Below are 25,774 nucleotides of genomic sequence, written 5' to 3' on the forward strand. Positions count from 1 at the left end.
TTCAACATCCGTAATGATCATGGTGATGATTTTACTGTCGTAATGATATTTTTAACTGGTTTACACACACTAAGTAGTCAAATCTGGAACTTGAGCACTCAAACACAACTTGAGTGCTCAAAATGCTGACGGAATTTGACTGTAAAACTTTCTACCATTTCACTGTATGTTACTTCAGTAAGAAATATTTTCATATAAAGGAGCAACAACAATATAATTTCTTTACATATTTCTTAGATTTCACTTAAGATAATTTATCGACACTGTCTTTCCTGTGTAGTATTCAGAGAGGAAACATGAAGATTAATTGTGTCCAAAAAGCAGAAAACTAAATGCCCCTGTCCTTGAACAAGTTGTGTATTGTTAAATACACTGAATGACAGCTTGAAACATTTTGTGCCAGATGAGAACAGCTACCACAGAATAGCACAATCACAAGAATGATGACGTTTATGATGACATAATTGATGACAGTGGTGATGCTGATGAGAGCAATGGCAAAACATTACACCACAAATTTGCAAATGATTCAAATACTTAGGTTTTTGGATAGTATAGTGAAATTATACTCAAACAGTTCTGAGTGGATGAAGTTCCTGGTAGTCATGTAGTCGATAATATTCATCTAAAGTGCCTTCACATTCAATGATAGATATTTCCCACATGATAAATGAGCCATGCTTTTTTTACAAAAATGTATAGGACTACTAGTATTCAGTGCTGATACATAGATATATTCCACTTGACTATTTTCATCTAATGCTGGCCAGCTAAAGGTTTTTGTTTCTGCCCTGGTCACTGAATTTTGGCCTTTGTTTGGAGATGGTCTTTCAGCTCTAAGCAAACAAACAGGCCAGGTCTGTCGCCAGCTGCCAGTCACCATTTAGTCTGTGTTTGGGAAAGAATAATGGAGTTAATAGGCGGAATGGACAACAATAGAAAGAAATTATACTACGTTATATATTTGTTTATTTGATGTGTATTCATATATCATAAAACATGTTGTGTGGCATAATTTTACTCCACCTGCTACATCCTGCCAACTTGGATAAACGTACATTATTTGCTCATTAACTTTCTACCTCAACCACTATCTTCATTATGCTGTTATTAGCCCATCTGCGTTGAAAATTAATTGATAAAAATAAATAATTGAATGATTGGTTGACAAAGCGTAAACTCATTAGCATTAAAATAAGATCATTATTTTTTATCAGCACATGCCGCTCTCTAGCAGTGTGTAAACCATGTAACCAAGCACATCTTAATTCTAATGTTATTTAAATCGGTTTTCTCACGTCATCACGTCCCACGTACCTCCTGCGCTGGGCCCTATTTCTAATCGCTCAGTAAACTGCTGCCTTCAGGTGCTATGGGAAACAGTGACATCTCGATTGTAAGAATTTGCAGGTTATGGTAAAGGCATAAAAGATTACATTTAAAAGTGGAAATTTCCATTTATGTTTTTGTTGTCATGGTGTGAGAGTGGATGGAGTTTGCTTAGTTGTCATGGGGTTAGCTTTGTCATCATACTTGCCTCCACTTGATGTCATGTTATGACAGCTAAGCTATCACCAGGACAATTGAGAATACTATTACCTAATAGAAAAGGGCAGACAAAGGCAGACCTGGCAGTCCGAAGAGGACAGGCTGTGCTGTCATTGTGATGAGGGAGCTGTAGAGACAGAATTACACTTTCAAACAGAATGTCAAAAATACAGAAATATTAGGGAGGATTTCTTTCCAAAATTTGACAGAAAGGGAGAAATTACCCCTCACTCTGGGGAAAAGATAGAATGTGCAGTCTTGGCTATTAAATGTGTCACTTCCTGCCACAACAGAAGAGACAACTAGTCTATGAGTGACAGATAGACATTTATAAATATACTTATACTTACAATATTCTACTCACCTTTATGTTGTTATTTATAGACTAAATAACCACCATGCCTCACTCTCAAATGACAAAAGGCTGTCTTGCATTATCCCTACTATTAACATCTCTTTATTGTATTCTATTATCAGTAGATTTTCTTTTATTATTTATTGAATAATGGATATCTTGTATTATCCCCACTACCATCTCTTTATTTTATTTTCAGTTGATTAACACTTGCATTGTTTTTGTTAGTCTTGCATTGTTAAAGTCACATTGAAATGGTACTAATACTAACTTGATTACTTATATGCTATAGCCAGTATTTTGGCAACTCGTGTTGAATGTCATGCCAATAAAGCATATTGAATTGAACTGAATTAAAACTCCATCAGCTGAAGAAGACCGTGAGATGCGGTTGATAATAATGCTAATAGTGCGGAAGAGCTAATAGTTAATTGTTTTCTTTTAGTAAAATAATTGCCTTTTCTTTTTAGTGGAAACAAACAGTAAACAGCTGTGTGCTCTACCGCCTCTCATTGTGCGGGCAAGGCCTACATTTTATTTAATGAAAGGACCAACGCTAGGCGACTTTATGTTTCATGTTTCGATCACATTAAATCAAAATGGCGACTTTGAACAAGTTGATAGGGTATTGCCAGTCCCTGACTGTCTGCATAATACTTCTTCTTTTATTTTTTAACAAGATAATGTGGAAAACACAAGCTGCTGTCTGCTCGGTAACAAGTCTGTGTTTTTATTTAGGAGTTTACGAGGAGACCGTGAAGGCAGCATGTCAAACACACACTCACACATACAGGAGCACACACACCCTCTCCTTCCCTGCCTGAAGCTCCGCTATCTTTAGCTCTGCCACGGATTAACGTTACAGTGCGCAGTGTGTGGACAGACTGCTCCCCGGTGCGACCTGTTCGGTTTATCGCTGTGTGTGTACTTTGCGCTGAAGCTCTCTCGCATTAAAAAAAAAAACACTAGACAAAATACGAACATAAAACAAAAGTGATGGGGGAATGACAACAACCTCCGCCCCCGTCTGCTGTTCGCCGTCCCCGAGAAGACCCCAAGGATGCTCCTGCTCTCCAGTCCGCGGAACGGACGCCAGCGCCGGGCCTCGCTGCTGCTACTCGCCGTAGTCCTGCTCTGTTTCGTCCCTGTCAGTGCTAGCCTACCAGGTAAATTCACGACAACACAGAGCTAACTAGCACCAGACAAACCAATTATCCTTAGCGTAAGCTCATTTTCAAATATCCCGGGATTGTCTGTCATCAATAACCGTTACAGGGACATCTTTAACTGATGAGCTCGTGACAAACAGAAAGGCAGGGGCTTTTTGTCTGTAGAGGAGTCTTTTAAACCCACCGAGTACAGCGTTTTAGTGAGACACGTGTATTTTTATTTACTTTTTTATTGTTGTTTATGGTGTCATTTTGTTACTGATAAAGTAGCTCGCTAGCATGGGATATCCCATGAGTTTAGATGGCCGTTTTGGACAGGTTAGACAACTAGGTGTACCTCTGAGTGAGTGAGAGAAGAGCACAAGGAGAAGACAGTGGCGAAAAAAATACTGATTCCCTTCCTTGTTAGGTTACTCAATGCATTTCCTTGTATGCCCACAGATTTTTATTATTACAGTAATCTAGCCCAAATGTAAAGGATTAGGTAGAATTTCATAGGAGGTCTATGTGGAAATAGCCATAAGAATATTCCTATACTGTGATATTGAGATGCATTTTAATTATTTATTAATTAATGTAGTATTGCTTTGATTAGTTTAACAGTATATAATATCTCAGAAATATGGCAAATGCCTATCACAGTGTCATTTTAAAGACAATACTAAGCAGTAGTGTTTCTAGTGGTGTAATCTGAGCAGCAGCCACAATGTTTGGAAAAGGAGCAAAGCAAGCAACTGTTTCTACTTTTTGTATATAATTAAACCTTAACTTTATTTATATAAACTGTAACTGAACAAAACATTTATGAAAACAGGAATGTATGAATTCATCTTTTCTCAGTTGAGTAACTGGTTAATCTGGAAACTGGTCTGAGCACTGCTTTAGATATTGGAAACATATTTGAGTGCAGGCTTATGCCTGATTGTGTGTGTGTGTGTGTGTGTGTGTGTGTGTGTGTGTGTGTGTAATGGGTCTCCACACAGTGATGATTGCTGTTGATGTGTGCAGGGGAGATAATCTGCTTCTTAGCTTTTAACATAGAAACCCTGTGGGAGAACCACCAGCTGGACTCTCACATGTAATCTTTAGCCTTTATGTGAGGGACACACACACACACACACACTGGACTCACAATGAACATCTACTGCCTTGGACACAGACATGTGTGAATTTATAGGTTTTAATATATATTTTTTCATCTAGTTCACCCCAGCCCACTAAAGTCTGTCCATGAAATCAAATGGGTGTGTTGCTTCATTTTGCTTGTGCACAACACAGAGCATGGAGAGGATGTGGCGCAGTGTCAGCTTTTGTTTCTCCCCTGTAGGGTAAATTAGAAAAGTCCAGTGATTTTCCACTTTCCATCTCCTCACAAATCAAAATTCTACCAATGCGAATGCCATCATTTCCTCTGTCAAGTGCTGAAAAACTAAACTGTGGGGGAAAATATGGTTTGGTGACGTAGAGAAGTTTTCCAGTGTCAGAATAAAATTATCATCAAATCATCACCCCTCTCTCTCTCTAAACCTCTCTCTCTCTCTCTCTCTCTCTCTCTCTCTCTCTCAAAACCTAACATGTCACTGTTGCCAAGTGCTCGCTCATGGTGGGATTTGTTGGGTCTCTGTAAATAATATTATAAAGAGTACGGTCTAGATCTGCTCTATAGGAAAAGTGCAATGAGACAACTGCTGTTGTGAATGGTGCTATATAAATAACATTGAATTGAATTGAATTTTGTACAAGATAGAGACAGACAAAGCTGTCAATACACATAGCCTCCAATTGTTTTATATGTCAAGAAAAGAATAGTACGTTTGGTGTCATTAGCAGTCGTAGGATTTTGCTAGTGTGATTCGTGATGATGTGCCTGTTACATTTGAACGCCGCTTGTTCATAAGAATGTGTGTCAGTGTGTCAGTATGTGGGTTATTGTTTGCGTATGTTATGTTGAAATACCAAGACGAGGCGAAATGACAAATTTTTTCACTCCGTGTAATGAAGTGAATGTGGCACATTGCATCACATGAATTTTATTGTAATCATATCCTCTCCAGAGGCACTGTTTAAGTAAATGGCACTTTATTATAAATTGTTAAGTACATTGGAGGCATCTGCTGAACCTCAAAAAGCACATTCAGTATTTATAGCTAGTCAGGTTTCAGGATAATTTTGCTGGAGTGTGACAACAGCATGAAGTGCATAGTAATCAGGTGGTTGATTCAGCAAACACCGACACATCATCATGTGTAAATATGCCAGAAAGCTTTCACAGAACATTTGGTTCTTGGGATGAAAGTAATACAACATTTTTACCTTAACATGCAGAATTTGTTGTGTAATTCAGGCTCACTGGGGCATATTGAATTAGCAGCATCAGAAAAGTCACTTGTTTATTTGCGTGTTCTTGCAGCTTTAATTTTAGCATTTCACTGTAGAAACATCATCTTCACTTCTCAATATTCTAATTCAGCCTGATCATTGTTGTGTTGCCACGGTTAAATGCCAGGTTTGTCATTCACCAAACCCACATAGAATTGGTGTGATTATTATTCAGAGAGCCACTGCCTCCGGCCTTTTCTTCCACCAGGATTAAGCTTTAACGATTGATATCTTCAGTGCCACACACACACACACACACACACACACACACACACACACACACACACACAGCAACTGGCCTCTGTGTTTTCAATCACCTTTTTTGTCCTGAAGCAAAATTAGTCATCTGCGTTGTAGCGGGGATTGAGAGCAATGAAAATTCAGGGGGAAGGACACATGAACACTGCCAGGGGACATAAAGACCACTGAGTCGATGACTGGGTTCATACGTAATGATTTCTACCCTCATATGACTGGAGATTAAGTTTAGTTTACGTATGTTTGTATGAAATTAAAAGACCAGGTATCTGGCTCGAATGAGGTACAAGGCAGGGAACTAACTCAAGCTTGAATGTTGAGAGTGATAATGTGAGGTTGCTACATGCTATAGACAGTGACACAAATGATCATCTGTAATACTGGGCCAAATTAATATACACATTCACATACATACATACCTTCAGTTTTGTTTTTTGTTTTTTTACCATACTTTGATATATATTGTATGTGAACTCAGTAATTCCAGGAAGTAATTTAGAAAATGCAGTTTAATGCTAACGAGTACTCCTTCTGCTTTCAAATTGATCTGTTTGGAGCTTGTGTGGTCTTTGAGGGGATTTGATATTACCAGCGTTCAACAGTGAGTGAAAGGGAAATTTACCACCCAATTATATTCTGGTAACCATCATACTGAAATTATGCGACAGACAGGAAAGACTTATCTATATTATTGATCTGCCCCATTGTGGTCCTTGTTGTCTCAACTTGGAAGTCTGAAAAATATGTGGTCAGCCAAGGCTTCTTTCTTTCTTTGCCCGATCGCTGCCTTCTTCATTTGAGAGGGTACTGTTGGCTACCAGACCTCTCCAGGAAATGAGAGAATTAATCAACTTACAGAGTGCTTACAGGCATTTGATCAAGCCAGAGTCAACCTTAATTGTTGTACCAGCAGTTTTTATCAACCCAATCATGTGATGAAAATTGACAAATCAAGATGCAGCCTATTTACTGTCATCGGTTTTGCATTTGTGTGTAGCCACATCCTTACCAAGAATGTGCAGTATCTCTGTTACCTGATTTAAATAGAAGCACCAATAATATCTGAAACATGAGTATCAGTGCTGACTCTTCTTCCGTAGTGCTCATACCAAGAAATGTGTCTGTTTTAGATACCATAGCAGGTGCATGACACTGAGTAAAAAAAGCCCATGTTTTTAATAAAACCTCATTTTAAGGTGATTTTGAGTCAAAGCCGTTTCCATCAGTCAATCCAGTTAAAGAAATACTGAATCAGCTCACAAAAGAAATGTTGCCTCACAGACTATTCTAACAACTGAACCAGCCAGAGGCCAACAAACAAGATGGCCATGAAAAAGGAAAAAGTCAGGGACCTTTTTTGCCACCTGCTTGCTGCCATTATATAAATCCCTTTAACCTTTGTTCTGTTTGCTGCAGGGTGTGCTGCTCTGCTCCACTCTAATGATAATGACACAGTAATTATCCCCTGTGTAATGGGTTAGACTCATCATTGTCTGACATGACAGAAGTTACTGCAACAGAAAAGACAAATGACAGATGCAGGGAGCGATAAGGCAGAAGAGACATGGCTGCACCACGAGAGGAGAAAAACAAAGACTTGTTCCGCCTCGTTCTTCTACAAACTCGCATTCCATTGAGGATGAAATTCTTTGATTTTTTTTATTCACTTCCTTTTCACCTTTATCTCTCTCTACTCACGTATCTACCAGTGTATTTCCTGCCTCGGCGTTATAATGTGTCTGCCTACGTGTGTGTATGCTTGCACATGTGTGTTAAACAGGTGCAAAGTCATGCCTCATTTTCCACCAAGCATGGCAGAAAATTCTACATGTAGGAGTCACTGCGTCAGATTATGGTGGGAAACCAATACCTACAATACACTAGTATACTGAAACTGGTAGGGTAGACCGTTTCCACGCATTTAGTCATCAAATTTAGGCTCAGGGCTTTTTGACACTGTGTTCTGAGTATGTTGTTAAAGACTCAGAGCAGACTGAGCAATTTTCTTTACGAAAATATATTGGCAGTTGACTCTGAAACCTACATGTATGCTTTGTCAGCGTTTATCCTGGCTCAGAATCCGATCAGAAGTGGTTTTAATGCCTACGCAAAGTCGAGGAACTCATCCAAAGTGTACAAAATGTGCAAAGTTTTGTTATAGTATGCTGTTCTTTGTTGAAGTAGCTGAGCATGCAAAAAACTTTTTCTTTCTATACTCACAGTTCTTATTTCTTTTCCAAACAGTCTATCACGCATGCTTATTTTATGATCACACTATTGTTCTGTTAACATCTGTCTGGCCCATTATTTGCACTCCTGAACACTGCTTTCTTTTAATGTCGCTGGTCTTAAAATATTTTTTTCTCCTTTTTTTATGTGTTAATTAATTACTTAAACCTATTAATTCACAATAGGTTGTACTGGGGTGGATATTGTGTGCACTGTCCAACACTACACTAGTAATGGGAAATATGGATATCAAGGTATATGTAATTGTATTTCCCGATATCAACATATATAATACGATATGACATTTATTGAGAAAATCATTCGGGAACCTGTTCTTTGATAAAATAAACACGCAGGATTTTTTGTTTTTGGCTAATCCATTATGAAAATGATTAAAATAGAAACTTGAAAAATCAAGGCACTTCACACTGATGCAAAAATTATGTAAAAACAGCTACGGGTCCATTCTCTTTTAATCAGAAATATTCAAAACCGATTAACTGTGATTCGGTCCAGTCTATACAACAAATCCCATTCTTGAATGGAGTAAGTGATGAATGGCCAGAGGGCAAATAGTATGGCTATGACTGTATAAACAGTATTGCAAATGACAACTATTTACTATCTAGTAGTAGTATAACATCATATTGCCTAATCATAAGTCACAGCATACAATAGCAGTGATGTGTTGATGGCAGTTTCCACTTGATATGGAGTGTTTGGCTTACTTCCTGTCTGCTATTAGAGGGTCAGGAAACACACACAATGGGAGTGTATGACCCTCCTGGCCTACCCGTTTCCTACTTCCTCTCTGAATCTCTCTCTCACATACACAGACATGCACACACAATTACAGATTGGGTGACATTTGTTGTATTGTATCTGTAGAACAGCTTGAAGGAGCACAAGTTAGCAGTGACATGAAAGGGGGAGCTTGCTTGCAAGTGTGTATCTGTGTGTGTGTTTGTGTGAGTGTAGGTGTATACCAGGCTGTGTGAGAATGCCTCTGTTTGCCTCCCAGTTCTTCCTGGCAGAGCTGCTGCTGAGCACACAGCCTGGCAACAGCAGCAGCAGATGGTTAGGAAAGTCATTTTTCACTCGTTCCGAGGACTGCTTTCTGAGTCCCTGAGTTAAATAATGTTTTTTCACACCTCCACTGTTTTTGCCGATACCAAACGACCTGATGTACTGCAGAAACGTGTCTGTGTTTTTCTCCCCTTTTTCTTCATCTTCTCGTCTGCCTTGTGTTGTATTTCTCTTCCTCTGTCTCCTTAATGGAGCTCTCTAATTAGCAACAGCACTGTGTGGGAGGCATGTTGATGCAAGGCCACCTCCTATGGCGACTTGACATTCACTTCTGTGGCTCCTTTGTTATGCTGGTAAATAGATTTTAGCTGCTTTGTCATATGATTATCACGATGAGCATCTTTATTGGTTTAGCTGTGTTTAGAAAAAACTGCCATTATGTAATCATGAGTTAGGGAAAAGAATAATAATAATTAAATCTACTTGTCCTGTTTATCTACTGGTGCACCAAAAGCGTATTATTGCAATGTAGTTATAACAAAAATGGTTTCATGTAACTGAATGCTGTTTTCGATGTATTTGACTAAAGCTCTTCCCTGATTTTCACACTTGCTTTGGCCTACCTCACACACCTTCATAATGAAGCACACATACAGTAGGTTTGAGTTTGAGTGCACGTTTGGGTATATATGGGTGCTTGTGTGTGTGAGGAGAATAATTATCTGCATTCATGTGACTGCAATAGGTTCCACCGTATTAACTTCCCACATGATGAATAACAGATGAAGTGCTGGCCAGAGGTGCTCGGATTCTAGCTTCATTATAATAAAGAGTGCAGATTTTTTTTAAATATGGAACACATTGCTTTCTCACTTCCATTATGGGGATTGAATGCTGCTTCCTATTTTGTCTTAGACATGAGTGATTCATTTATGTGGCAGGATTTGCAGATTGTCTTTTTTGTGCATGATGAAACGTATGTGTCGGGACAAATACAGTAAAATATTCAGCAATCTGAGATGCAGTCTCTTACGATGGATTATCGCAACATTATTGCACCGGTGTCTCAATACGTTCTCCTGTGATACTGAGGTGTAGATGTACTGTGCCTTTACTACGGACCGTTTCACTCTGGAGCTGAAAAGTTGTACTTGTAATGAATGTAAGTAATGTAATGTAACATGTATGAAACATTAACGGGAACAGTCTTTGGGTTACAATTTTGGCCTTAATATCTGGACAACATAGATAAATGAGACCCAGAGTCAGTCATGCTAGTGGCTTTTTGAGGCTGTACTGCACAGCGGTGCTTTCAACTAAATTCTAATTTCAGCATGCTAACATGCTGATGTTAGCAGGTATGATGTTCACCAACATAGTTTAGCTTTTTCCCATGCTGGCTGACCTGATGATGGCGCTAGATGAAAAGTCAGGGGATCCCCAAAGTCATTAGTCAGGGAATGTGACATAAGACCCAGCACATATCTGACAAATGTATTATAAACTGGCCAATCCTCACAATGAAGAAAGGTCAAGGAGTTTGAGACAGGAATGGGTTGTTTGATCTGTGACATGAGTACAGTCATCTGTACCTGATCTGGGCCTAAACAGCCCTTGATCCTCAGACAGATACCAGATCAAAGAGTCGTAAAAAATGGGCGGTGGAATAATTTGACAACAGGACTCGTGGGTGAGGTGAGGAGAACGAGAGGGGATAGACAGGGAGAGGGAGCTAATGACAGATGGAGGTTTAAAGGTTTTTTAGAAAGGGCAGGAGACATGATGCCTTGATAGAAGTTTTTAGAAGATACCAGCAGGGTCCTGTGTCTTTAGCCTTGGATTGGTATGGAGTTGAGAACTGAGATGATTTACTAATGGCATTGCTTACCCCAGCTATTTAGGCAGTGTTAGCCATGCAGAATTCAACACAGCAAAGACATCTTCATTTTCAATAAAATATCTTGGCTATCTTATATACTGGCCTAGCACTCCTCTTTTAATTTAACAATGCTATTACATTTATGAAGAAGTGGGGAACACTTCTCCTTATTTTGGACATATTTTAAGGAAAAAAGCCTAAAAATTAACGTCATGGTTTTCATCATGATAGTAAACTGAATGTCTTCAGGTTTTGGACTGTTGGTTGAACAAAACAAGCAATTTGGAAAATGTCAGCTTGGGCTCTGGAAATTGCAATGGGCATTTTTCACAATTTTATGATATTGTATAGACCAGATGATTTATGGGGATTTAAGGTCATGGGGGTTGAAGGAAATCAATAAGAACACGTGCAAAGATCAGACAAAGGTTTGATACCTGGAGGGAAATGAAAAGGAAGGCACGTGGTGTGTAAAAATAGAAGTCACGACAATTGAGGGAGTGAATAATTAAGAGAGTGAACAATTTTGGATGGAATCAGGAATGAGGGAGCTCGGCACATGAGCACGTTACACTCACAGATGTGGCAGCGGGGCCGGAGCAGGTGATGCAGCAATTAAATGTAGAGATGACAGAGAGTTGTAATAAAAGAATTTGATGGGTAAATATTTTCATTAATCGTTATTTCATCATTAAGTAACCTATATAAAAAAATCTATGGCCTAAATCAACAGCAGTCTGAAAATATACAATTTACCTTGAAAGGCTGTATCAAAAACAGACCAAAGAGTCCAAGAAATACAGAATAAAAACAAATTTTTACTTTTAAGTGACAAAGACAATAAGAGAGGGTATTGTGCATTTAGTCAAATGACTTAAGTTTACCATCCCATATAACAAGTCAGACAAAGCAGCAGTAGTAGTAGAGTATGTGGAATATGGGCAATGTACATCATAAAGTCACAAATATGAAATCATTTCACACAAGTGCAAAGTTATGAACAAAAGATACACAACACAACCACATAGTAAAGATTAAATCTTGGAATACCTATGTCTATTTTTTATTTCAGATAGTTTAATAAATAAACTGAATAGTTTGCCACAGTTTTAGTTTTTATGTTTTACAGTTTAAAGGATTTTTTTTTATCACAATATAAGTGGGGATAAAGATGTATCAATGGATGGATAATAACACACTAAGCATGAATATACTGTATGTGTATGTGTGAAAAAGGCAAGTGCCACTCCCCTGCCCCTCTTCTATCTGCTCTTCATCTCTGCAACACTCCCTGTCTGCACATGTGCTCCTTCAATAACATATCTTCCCTGATATTACAGGCCTTGTTGCCATGGAGGTCATTGAGATTTCCCCCTCAGCGATCTTCTGTCATATGTAATTATCTCCTTTTATGTAGCAGTTGAAAAAATCAGGAAAGGAGGAATGACTGCAATAGAAAAACAGGGATTATCAATATTGTTTTTTTTGTTATTGTATCTCATAGCACCTTAGTGAGTTCTGATTTATCAATGCCACATCGCACAGGTAGTAATGAACCAAAAAATAATAATAATTGAACTGTTTAATACAGTAGGCCTATTTATCCACTTTTGTAGATCATTTAAATACTTAAAGTATTAAAAATCTTACATTTCTAAATAATTTATCAAAAAGTTCTTCTGTCTCACTGGCTACTGCAAATGCACAACCCACCAAGCTCAAACTGTTTCTTTTCACATTTCCACAGAGGGTTTTTACAACACTGATCTGTCACCTATAGACATATGAACAACCCTGATCTTTGAGACCTATTATCCCTCAGAAATACTGAGTTCATCCACTCTCTTCTCACCTTATAATACCTCCTGCCAGTATCAACACCCACTGCGCTGTTCACCTTCAGCTGGCCCGCTGTGCAGCTTTGCTGGGCTCATTATCTGCTCTGATAGTGTCCCTCTGCTCCACCTGCCCTCTGCTACCAAACACACCTGCAGTGGTTCTGTGACCCATTTTTTCCTTTGTGTGTATCTGTGCTGTGTGTGTATGTGTTTGAGTATATATCTAAATGCAGTGTTTGGGCTCTATTTATTTGTCACACTGGCAGTAATCAGGTCAGGTGATTATCTAACCTGACTGTGGGCAGATCTGTGAGAGAGCAGCTGTAGATCACTCTTTACTTTGGTTTAACCTGACTCGTATTGCCAAACAGGTGGGGCTCACCGCACTGCGAAATGCATATAATAATTCAAAATGTACTTTTCTTACTGTCCAAACATTCTTGTCCTATCTGGCAAATGTCAACGATGTTTTATTTCTGAATAGAGCTGAAGAGCTGAGACATCCACTAATGAATCGAGTTTCGGCTATTAAGTTGAAGCATCTCTTATTGAGAGCATTTTTGTAGTACTTCTTTCCTCACACAGACTGATATTTAACTGCCTCATTAACCGCACAATTTCTGCATCACAGCAGTGTGGTTGGGATACTAATGATTGATGTCACTCTCTGTCTCACACAGCTGGAAGAAAGTGCCCTCACCAAATAGACTGTGCCAGAGAGGGCCGCCAGTTCTGCCAGCCTGACTCCTCCCACTGTGGCCCCTGCCTCTCCCCATTCGAGGAGAACGAGGAAGGACGCTGCGTGATGAGGAAGAGGCACCATCGGCATGGTATGAAATAAAAAAACATTTCACACACAGACATGCTCATGCAGCATTGCATTCTCTACATAGACAAAAAAAAATGGTGAACTGAACTGATACAGAAAGAAGGGAAGTCAGAGAAGACGCCCTTCCCCAGATTTTCTTTCACTCCCACTGACCGACTAACTCATTCAGTGCGTTTATATGCACACAAATAACTTGCTATGGTAAGATAAGGTAATTTTACATGAGATTAATGTCTGGTACCCTGCAGGCTAATATCTAATAACACTACAAAAAAAACAAGCAAATCTCTTTCTTTTATCTTTTACATCAATGAATTTAGAGAGCACCTCTGGTTTGGTTTGGATTATTGACAACATTCTTATATATTTATAAAATACAACACGTCAGACTTTGTCAGGGAGAGAAAGATAAAGAATTATGTAAATCATTGTCCCTGGTGTTTTCACAGTTCAAGACACCTTAAGTGTTACTTCTGTTCGAATTAGAGCTGAAATGATTAGTTAATTAACTGATTTGACAAAAAATTAATTGCAGCTATTGTGATGATCGATTAATCGTTTAAGTTAGTTTTCAAGCAAAAATATCAAATACTCTCTGGTTCCAGCTTGTAAGGATTTGCTGCTTTTCTTTGTCTTATATTATTGTAAATGGAATATCTTTGGATTTTGGACTGTTGGTCGGACAAAACAAGGAATTGGAAGATGCCACCGTGTGCTAAAGGAAATTAAAACATGTATTCTTTATTTTCTGACATTTTTATAGAAAAAGCAATTGATCGACAAAACACATTTGTGCACTTTATGACTAGTGTGTTTGCTGAATGAAAACACAGAAAAGATTAAGCTTGACAAGAGTAAAGTGAAGACTGATGAATAACCAGGTTCTGCTTATTCTAATTACAACCTCAATTCCAGTCAGATAAACCTACTTACGTTTTAAATGAGTTACAATAATCGCTTCACTCTGGTTATAATCAAATTATTAGACTGCACATAAATGTACTGACTGATATACTGCCATTCTTTCTCTGTTTTCCTTAACATCTTCACTCCACATTCATTCCTTGTCACTGCCTCTTTTCTTTTCAGTTGATCTTTTCTGTATCCTGTTGCCCACATTTCTCTTCCACTCCACCTCTTTCTCTCGATTGCCTATTGATTTTGTGCTCTCCTTCTCCTCCCCGCCAATCTTAGTTTGATCTCTTTATTCCTTCTCCCTTTCAGTATCTCATGTATCTCCTCCAGTTTGCTCTTTTCTTGTCCAGTTCTCTTTTCTCTACGTCGTGTTGTGGTCCTTGCTCTCCCTCCTTCTTCCATCCATATCTCTGACAACTGTGGTGCAGTCTGATCCTCTTTTTTAATCCGCCTCTGCCCCTGCTGTGTCTGCAACACACACACACACACACGCACCGCCCCGCACTGGCGGCATTAATCACTTAGATGACATGCATCTCTCTCTGTCTCTCCCTCTCCTTCTTGCCCTTCATTTCCATCACTGAATCTAATATCATTCAATGAAAGAGCCAAGCTGCGAAAATATATCGTATTTGTCTGATTTCCACGGCATGGCATCGTGCTGCTGGCACGCACACCATGTTTCAAGACGGCACTGCAGAAATTAGAGAGAGAAATGGAAACATGTTGCATATTTGAGTGCACTGTGTGTATTTATGTTTGTGGGCACGTGTGTGTTTTCTGCAGGATTAATAATTTAGATGGGTCTGCAGCAGGAGAGGAGACAGTACAAACTTGGCTCAAATTATTGGCGGCAGCATGAGAGAGAAGTAAACATGAGAAGGAGATGAGTGTGAGGATGTATTGGAGAGAAAGGTCATATCATGCAGAAGAAGAGAAGATTTTTTCTCATATGATGATAAGGCCCGGTCAGTTATTAGTATTTGGACTTTGGATTTAATTTGTATTTGATATGTGATGCAGTTGTGTGTGTATATGTGTGTGTGTGTGGTGTTGTGAATCGAGCACTTCGTAGGCCCCAGCTAAGCTCCCTAGTGGTTACATAAACCCCAGAGAGACCACAGAACACAGTGATCCTCATGTGACCAACTCCCACAATGACAAGCACAAACACACACAAAATGTTGAAATGAACCGATGAAATTACTGCAATTTCACTCCTAAATATACCATATTTGGTTTATTTGGTTTGTCAGGGTCAGCGCACATCTCTTAATGCATCACAATAACACCATAAAGAGCTGCTGCCTTGGTAGTTTGGCAGCATTACTGACTGCAAATTACACCTCTGAAGTCACTCTGTTGTCACTTTAGAGGAAATATGATGGCTGTGTTTACAGGACTGAGCAACTGATTATCTAACATTTTAGTGTGCTTGCTAAAGCATGAAAAATACACATTTTCAATGCATCAGTATTTCAGAGTTTTCAGTTGATCAAGCTGACTCAGTGGCTCTGCAGCAAGGTCAAAATTTTCAGCTTTTCTGCTGTTCTATAGAATAATCACAATAATATCGTAGAGCACTTTTAAAGGTTACATGTTTTGAGAAAATTAGATGTTACAATTTTATGTGTGTCCGTAAAAATGCATCATCCCAAGTCTGCATGTACGAGAGTGGCAGGATGCCTTGTCCTTAGAGTAAAGGAGACAGAAGAGCAGTCCAGCTGATCCAAGATACTGCTGTCATGCTCGTCTTACACTACCCAGGATCCTACTTTGTCACTCTCCTCCTGCTTTGCCTTCTCTGGTTGCCTGCAGCTATTGTCACATCAAATTCAAAGGCCTGTGAGTAGTGTGAGGCTGCTATAGCCTTGCTATAAGGCTGATTTACCCCCCTACTACCACGCCATGGCCTCTACACTGCCTCTGCTGACTGCGTAAAAGGGCCATCGACTAATCAGATGTTAGGATCTTGGTTGATCAATGGACCATTAGCCATTTTTTATGGTCAAGTTGTCATACATTACAGACTTACACATTCACAATAATCACAAATATGCTTTGGCTTTTAATAACCATTAGATTTTTTGATCTCGGTCTGCATGTCCTGCATTTATCCTAAAAGGGACAAAAATACTGGATGACTAAATCAACCAATCAATTATCAAAGAAATTGTATGACTACAGTATTATTCTACTAAATAATTACTGATGGCAGCAGGGCTAGTGTTTAGCTCTCTCTTTCCTGTAATGTCATGGTTCTTACTCACTATGGGTGGAAGTACCCACCCATTCTAGTCACTGCAGTAGCTGTAATGTAAACCAATGTTCCTCTTTCTTACTACAAAATCACAGTCCTCTTTTTCGTATCTTGCATGAAGAATTATTATATCAGCTTTTCTGTCATACATTATTATACCTCTGTGGCCTTGCACTTGTTGGTCTGTTCATGTAGTTTGATTGCTTGTAAATTGCAGGTATTCAATGGTATTTTGCTGTTGTAATCACTGGAAATCACTCTGTAGGGAGTCTAAAATGTCTAATATTTCACATACTCAGTTCAGAGAGGGTGACAGTGCACAGTAGGTGAACAAGTGAGGCCGGCAGCACTTTTTATTGTAAGTAGGACCTGCTTGTATTTGACATGGAGGCGTGCACTGCCATTGGTAAACATACAGTATGCCTCGAAGCCATGTCCTTTGTTCAGAAGACGCATAAACAGGCTGTGAATGGTATTCTTTATATGCAGTTAAATCATATATGACTGTCCTTCTGTAGCTCTTTCTCTAAATTGGACTCTGTTTGATTCCCCCCCCCCTTTTTGTGCTATATTTTTACATTTATGCAATATACAGTATAATAGAGCAGTCAACAAACTGTAAAGACCAAGGCTCCAACAGCTGCTAGAGTGGCTCAGCGACACGCAACATGAACAAATATCCTGCAGCAGTTTACTTTGACAACACAAAGTTAGATCACTAAACTGATGGAGAGCCAAACTACAGTTTTATTTTGCTAACAATGAAATAAACATTGTATCACCTTTCAGTGATACAGTGAATTGCTATCAATGCACAATGAAACGGTCCCGTCATCATATTGTTTGTTGTCTCCTGGCGTCTCAGACCAGACACCGACCATCTGCTCTCAGAATGCGTGCATGTCCTCTGACCTTTAATGTGCGTGCATGCACATTGAAAGTAGCTAGCTAACTATTGTACCTGCTCATCAGCTACTAGAGAAGAGATGGATTTTGTTATCACTTTAGCTGTCGCTGTCATTTTAACAACAACTGACTGGCTAATTCAAATCAATTTTATTTACATAGCGCCAGTTCATAACAGAAGTTATCTCATTGCAGTTTTCCTATAGAGCAGGTCTAGACCGTACTCTTTATAATATTATTTACAGAGACCGATCAAATCCCACCATGAGCAAGCACTTGGCGACAGTGGCAAGGAAAAACTTCCTTTTAAGAGGCAGAAACCTTGGACAGAACCAGACTCAATGGTGGGCGGCCATCCACCGCTAACGAAAAATGTAAAAAATGGCTTCGGAGTGGAGCCACATTCATTCATAGCTAGATAATTCCTCTGTTGATCGCTTACTCTGGAAATTAGCAAGCAATAAATAATAATGATCAAAACATACAATCAAAGTTAATATGAACAGTTGGCAAAATAAACAAAGTGCCAATGCGTTGATTGCTGTGGGTATAAAGGAATTCTGGAAATTTCTGGACATGTTTGGTTTAGGTACCTTGAAAGTGCTTGAAAGGTTCTTCAATTTTACTCTTAAAAAGCTGTACGAACCCTGAGCACTGGTTTAGACCTGCTGATGTAGTCATCTGGAGACGAGGAAAGTGATTGCTTCTGCAATGACTGCTAGAGTTGCACTTTCTTTCATAAAGTGGAAAATGAGAAAAAGAAAGAAAGGAGACAGGCAGAAAGATACTTATGGCTATCTGTGAATGAAGCTGGTATAGCAGATTTTTTTTGTGTCTTGCATATTTATTATTTAGATAAAAATGTACTTTTGTAAGTCAACTATATTTGAAATAAAAAAAATGCATTGAATGAAATATGTATTAGCAATGCTTAGGTAGGCAAATATAGTTCAAATTAGTTTGAAAAAGAAAATACTTTTATATTAACAACATTGTGTGTTGACTTTGACTGTATTGTAGAAATTAAGAGGCTATGAAGTATTAATACGTAGATACTGGCAGTGGCAACTGACTGAAGGTCTGACAAAATAAATTTGTTTAAAGAAAGGGTAAATTTTTTTCTGTGGTTTATTGCAGACTTGGAATTTTTTTCATTGCCAGATGTATTCATTTTTAACACAATAGATGAAAGACAGGTGGGACTGTTTATTGAAGGTTAGAACATTTCCTGTATTGACTAGAAGCTTTGCAGTCAACTGTGACTAACTATTTATAGCAGGTGGGTGACTCACTGCCACATTTATAAGGTACACCACCTTACCAACTTTAGATTTCATGAGCAAAATTACATTTTAACCGTGCGCCACTCCCTCATTCTAAAAACAGACTAACTAATAAAGTAGATACTGTGGAAAGAGCACATGAATAAGAAAAATCTGAAACTGTTTTTGTATTTTGTTAGCTGTCATTTCAGTCAAAAGTCCTGGTTTCAGAGAATTTGAGTGTGAACTCTCAGTCAGACTGACCCACAGTCTCTCTCTCTGTTGTCTCCCTTCCTTTCACATGCTCCATATTAAATTTCCCACTAGAGGGCAGCAGGACACACTGAGTAAAAATCAATAATTCATGGGCAGGACTGAGGACATGCTCACTGTGAGGGGAAGGCACTGTATTTAGTTACAACCTCCCCTAAGAACTCAACATGGTGACATATCAAACTAGGTTTAGTAGTTTGATAGTTCGGAGTCAAGAAAGTACTTTGCTGAAATTATTAGTTGATTGACACAACATCATGAAGATTTATGGAATTTATTTCTCAGTTACTTTATTATGATTTTTTACAGTTTCGTTTTTGGCTGTTGGTTTAGGGCGCACTTTGTCATGAATCTAGTCATCACGTTGGGCTCTGGCAATTTGTGGTGGACATTTGACATTTCATAGATTAAACAAAATACATTTATGATCAAAATAATCAACACAATAATTAAAAAAATATTGTTGCATTATACATTTGCTGAATTTAACCCCAGATGATATAACCATGGACTGATATACTACCAGATATTGCTAATGATATCCCATTCTAAGCTTTGCCTTGGTATGTCAGGTAATATCACAAGACCCTCAACACAGTGTTATTAATTTAAAAGCATTAAGATTCTTCAGAGATGAAGGATTTTTGTTGTGTTTTTTCCCCAGTGTTGGGATATACTGTATAATTACATCACAGTACATTTAGCCATTTCCACACAAATGAAGACCAGAAATTTGGAAATAAAGTGACAAGATCTGTGAAATCAACCCTGTCTAAAGAAGGACAAGGGGACAGGAAGGGACTGTGTGTGTTTGTGTGTGTGTGTGTGTGTGTGTGTGTGTGTGTTTGTGTTTGTGTGCACGCACGCATGTAGTTTGGGGGAGGAAGACATGTGAATGGTTTTTAAGTGAGAAAATAGAACAGCACAGATGTGTGTAACCCTCAATCCCTGTTGAGCTGTTTAGTGTTTGTTTGTTGTACCCAACCGCCCCCTGGGTGCCTCGCAAGAGGTTATGGGTCATTATCAAGCCTGTGACAAAACTCTCTTACACAAGGAGAGGTGTGTGTGCTTAGCCAGTGTGTGACAAACCACACACATACACGCAATCACCACTTTTTTAGGTGAATTATAAACTTCAGCCTCAGTGGAGTCCTGAGGATTTCCCTATAAATAAACATTGCTCATCCAGTTTTAACCATTTCCCTGCAGATTTTAAATCAATCCACACTTACAATACAACCAGTAAATATCTCATATTTGTTTGAGTCTCCTCTGAAATTTAAACCTGTATTACCACATGCTCCTGGCGAGCACACGGGCACGGCTGGAGCTCTCAACCACCTGCAAAGTACAGATGGTGCATCCCGCCTCCACAGACACCTGCTATGGAGTGCACTAAATGGCCATTAGTGAAGGGGGGTAAGAAAAAAAATAACAAAGCAGGCAGTAAACATGCTGGCATGTCATATCATACACATTACCTCAGCCAGATGGCCAGCCTTCTGGAGTGAAAGTGACACTGTAATCATTAATGTAATGTTATGTAGGTGGTTGTGATAATATGTAATAACACATTTGTAATGATTGATTTACCGGCACTGCTCATTTATTTTTAGTTTTTTTACATGGATGTTATACAAAACAACTGTACCTGTATTGGCACAGGATGCTGAATGGATGATATCATGCACTTTTTGCATTCTCAACTTCTTTTCTCATGACGTGCCGCCTCTCCAGCTTTGGGTGCAAATACCTAGAATTTGATATTTGATATATTGCAGGGTAACTTTATAATAGCACTTTGATCACCTCCATTAGCAGTGAGCTATGGGATCTATTGTGAATGTAGCAACTGAAGCCCAGTGAAGCCAAAGTTTGGCTGATTGCTCCTGCCCCTGTGGTGCTCCCCACACACACACACACACACACACACTATCGGCCCTGGTCGCCCCGGAGACCTCGGCAGTACTGCAGGAATGTGGCTCACTGTCTGGTCGTAAGGGCTGTTAACAACAGTTTAGTATTGTCTCCTTTTTTTTATCGGTCCACAAACAAACAACACACATGGACACACTCCCTGTCCATTACTTCAGAGGCAAGACCCTGAATAACACATGTTGGGGACAGGCATGTGTACATGCCTAAACCATATATATGTGCTCTCTGTCTCTCCCTTACTTACACACAATAGTTACACGTTACATACGGTCATGAAAGTGGACAAATTAATTAATAGAATAAGATAATGAAAAGACTCATTAAGTGCACCCCGAAAGAAAAAACACAGTTACTCCTCTGTTTGAAGATTCAGATGTTATTAATTGTAGAATGTGGCTAAATATTTGTTAATATGGCAACCTCAGTCATGGGTGTTTTTGCCCTGGTAACTGCTTGTGGTGCATAACTAACTGATTTGTATGTTATGTGTTTGAATGAAGGTGCTTTTCTTACATTAAGAAGCATTTAGTGTCGCTGTGAGTGGTAAAGCATTTTATGCAATCTGGATTTTCTGTTGCATTTTTTTTTTATTTGTTGCTTGTACTTAAAGGCAATTAAAAGCATGTTTAATTTATGTAGAGGTGAATGAGTGAAACTTTGAATCTTGTCTGTTCTTTAGGCAAAGTGACATTCTACCCCGACCTGGATGAAGAGATTGATTACCTTCACTCTGTCATCGAAAAACAGGAAGTAACAGAGATCAAACCACCAAAAAAGCAATCCAAACATCCTGGTAAGAACCCTGAGCCCGGTCATGAGACAGAAATATACCTGTATAAGTAACAAACACTTCCTGTTTTGTGTTAGGAGGTGTGGGATTTACTTCAAACATGAGGACTGTTCTTCTAATATAGAGAGTGATTTTTTTAAAAAGTGATACAGGATTTAATTTTCTCCCTACATGTCCTCTAATTGACAGTAATTTCCATCAGATATTGATTATGACTCTGTTGCTGTTTGTGTCTTCCTCTCTCCAGCTGCCGTCACCTCCCAGACAGATGTTAAAAACAACAAAACAGATGCCTCCAAACACAAACAGAAAAGCCAGAGTCATCTCTCAGATGAAAACCTGCATGCCATCACTGCAGCCCCCAGCACTGTAGTTTCTGCCCTTCCTAACACACCAACCCCCCAGCCCAGGGCCACTGGAGTTGAGGGCCGAGCCGGTCCAGTAGCTGTGCCAGCATCCAGGAATGACGGCATTATTGTTAGTGAGTATGATTTTATGTCCTCGACACAGTAACACAGCGATGGTAAGAGAGCAGATGCCTGTAGCAGTCTTAAAAGGCTTTATAGCACTCAGAAAGTGAAAACGACTTTTTATTTGGTGGTAGGGAATTCAGGGTGCTGGTATAAGATAAGGGTGTAAGCAGATGATGGATAATGTTAAAATATGGGTAATTTTGTCAGCCTCAATTCTTGTTAAGCAGTTTGACTTTTATTCTCCATTTGCCCCCAATAGAACAGTCAGTTCTTCTCATCATACTGTGGTCATTGCTTTTATGCTGGGTATAATTTTACCCAAGATGACCATAACAACTCATAATCAGCAAATGAGCTAAGATATAATGTCTCAGCAAGGTTGTCGTCTCACTCAATCACTCCTTAACTTGCTCTCTTCCCCTTTCTTTTCTGTCAACCTGCAGTAATGATCTCGCTGTGTGTGGTGGTGGGAATTGTGGCAGTGATCCTGGCAACTGTCTGTTATGTCAAGTAAGTCTGAACACATACGTACATTCAGAAGTAATGCAAGAAGCAGCTAAATGTGGTCTTTTTGTTGTCGAGTAAAGAACAGTATGTTATGGAATTCTCTAAACCAAATTAATATACCAATCAGAGTTTGTTTAAGTGATTTTTAATTACATAATAAACCAGATTAAGTCAATTATTAATGCTTATAAATTAGCAAAAACAACAAAAACTGCACTTTATTTTTGATTTACAGTTAAGTGGAGAAGATTAGTCAAATAGTTTAGTTATGTTTAATGTGTACACAGTTTTTCTCATAAGTGTACATTCATTGTAACGTTTGATGTGATTGAAATGTAAGTTGGCATCATGATATTTAAATTTAAGTATGTATCACATTGTTTAATGCCAGCCAAATGCTCATCATCAATTACACAACATTTTATGGAGGGGTCAGCCTTCACCTCAAGCCTTTTAAGAGATTAATTCAACTATTAGTGTGTTTTCTGGCAAGTACAGCTCAAAGACACCGGGAAAAAAGTGTTCCTTCAGCACTGCTGGTTAATTCAGTAACACTTCACAGAAGACTACTTGTGGGTCTATTTCACTTTGTGGTATTTTTTTGAATTCACAATTTTGATCATTTATACATATTGAATACACTTTGACCCTTAAAATCAAAGCCTCCTTCCATTTGCTGTTCATGTATCATCAGCTGTGAGCTTATGTTAAAGGATGTTATAATGCCAGAGGCAGGAAACAGCCCTCAGTATTGCAGGAGACTCAGATTCATGATGTCCCCCACAGGTTGCAGAAAGAATCGCATCTAGCTCAGAAGGTCGACTACCCTGCATTCAGAGGGGCAGGTGCGCCTGCTGCCACAACCAAGGGTACCCCGGTAAGCACATTGCTCTTCCTTCACCTAACTGCTTTTGTTAGAACTTGCTTTGTTTCCATTTCTCACTTCTTCTTCTGCAGCAACCACATGATTTACTGCTGTGCACAGTTTTCAGACGTATTATCCACACTTCCTTCTTTTATTCTGTCCTCAGATGGGAGATAAGAGTCTGGCCCAAAGTGCCCAAATGTATCATTACCAACATCAAAAACAGCAGATGCTCTCAGTGGGAAAGTAAGTTTTGTTTTTCTACACTCTTTCTGCCACTCCCTGCCTTTCCCCTTTTATCTGTCCCTCATATCTCTATGTAGACTTTAGAATTTCAACCACATCCTCTGAACTTGCTTTAACTCAAATGCTCAAATGGGTTTTTTTCCCCCTCTGCAGTCACAAACCTGAACAGAAAGTCCATGACATAGAGGTCACATCCGATGAGGAAGAAGTGGGAGGAGACTTTACAGTATATGAGTGCCCTGGTCTTGCACCGGTGGGTAGACACACAGGCATACACAAAATGAATCATTTCTGATGCTGTTTGATGACTGAGAATCCATTTTTCTTCCCGCCTTGACAGACTGGAGAGATGGAAGTGAAGAACCCTCTGTTTGATGACTCGACTTTACATTATCAGGGGAATCACAAGTGAATGCTGAACACTTTATATACACGCACACACACACACACACACACACACACACACACACACACACACACACACACACACACACATTTCTCTGGAAGAAACCACTTGATCTCACACTGCATGCATAGAAATGGAGGACCCTGGCAGAGAATGAGGTGATAAAAATGATTGTTTTCTTCTTGGCCCTTTACTATATCTGCCCCGAGTATAGCTTTTAATACAACAAATGTATGTTGGGTTCCTTGTTAATTTATTTCTATCACTGTTTCAGAGCATTCCTGTCTTTTAACATAAGGTTTAGACTCTTAAGTTAAGATTTTCTCCTCCACCTTTGTAATTTTCCTTCATTTCCACAGCTATTTCCAAAGAATGTGATACAATAACAGAAAAGTGTACTACAGACACACACACACACACACACACACATATATATAAGCGAAGATGGTGCCCTCCCTTGTTTTGACATGCTAAACCACATTAGCTAGTGGATAAACAACATTTCTATCAGATAGCCAGGAAATATTTAAAATTAGTCTCTGTGATATCTCTGTGAAAACTCCCTAACACAACACAAGGTTTAGCACTGAAAATGTCACCGTTGGTGTTGCTAATTTTATTTCTTGTCATATCAGCTGCACATAAAGATTTTAAGAATATAGAATATAATGATGATGATGATGTCTGTTTGCATGGTTTGACTGTACTGTATTTGAATCATGGCAATCCTTTGATGAATTATTCTGCCTCCTGTATGTATGCATTCTGTTGTTGGAGGAAGAACGTACAGTGATAGTGACTTCTGAGCACTTGAATAAAATTTTTGGAGACAGACTATACTGATGGATGTGTAGGTGATAAAATATCTTGTATTGTCCCTCTTTCCTCTCTGTCCTTGTCGGTCCCAAGTTAAACTTGTGCTGCAGAATGTACATACAAAGAGTGAAAGTGTTCACTTTTTATATATATTTGTACATGCAGACCAAGGATTGGAATTAAAACTTTTTACCACATGTGAAAATCACTTTGTTTAGCCTTTTCCTTTTGTGCTTGTCATGATATACATTTCTTGGACATTTAATGCCTTTATTGGTGAAATGACAGGAAATGAGGGAGAGAGATGCAACAAAGGTCCAAACGCTGGACATTGCTGTTCATGGTCAGTGTCTTAACTTAACAGGGGTGCGCCATAACAATGCAATAAGGCCATTTTGTTCATTCTTATTAAACATCTAGTTAAAATAAAACAAGAATAAAACAAAGAGGAAGAAAGAAACCTAGTAAGAGATTTTATGTGTGATAAATGCAATGGAAGCATATCAGAAAAGCGATGGAAAGAATGTGCAACTGTGCTCGTATTATCTGGTGGTGAGTGAAATACATAGAATTTGTTTAAATCTGTGTTATTCTCTTTAAGGACAGT

The 25,774-nt window shown here is 38.9% G+C and overlaps 1 protein-coding gene across 1 annotated transcript; it reads left to right on the forward strand.

Moving 5' to 3' along the window:
• Positions 1 to 2,691: 2,691 nt before the first annotated feature.
• Positions 2,692 to 25,372, forward strand: npdc1a (neural proliferation, differentiation and control, 1a). Its single transcript, XM_044174638.1, has 9 exons — positions 2,692 to 3,069; positions 13,362 to 13,511; positions 21,744 to 21,857; positions 22,102 to 22,335; positions 22,771 to 22,837; positions 23,621 to 23,711; positions 23,866 to 23,945; positions 24,099 to 24,198; positions 24,286 to 25,372. The coding sequence occupies exons 1-9, from the start codon at positions 2,964 to 2,966 to the stop codon at positions 24,355 to 24,357; spliced, it is 1,014 nt and encodes a 337-aa protein (XP_044030573.1). The 5' UTR covers positions 2,692 to 2,963; the 3' UTR covers positions 24,358 to 25,372.
• Positions 25,373 to 25,774: the final 402 nt, after the last annotated feature.

This window comes from Siniperca chuatsi, linkage group LG18 (assembly GCF_020085105.1).
Source record: "Siniperca chuatsi isolate FFG_IHB_CAS linkage group LG18, ASM2008510v1, whole genome shotgun sequence".
Classification (NCBI taxonomy): Eukaryota; Metazoa; Chordata; class Actinopteri; order Centrarchiformes; family Sinipercidae; genus Siniperca; species Siniperca chuatsi.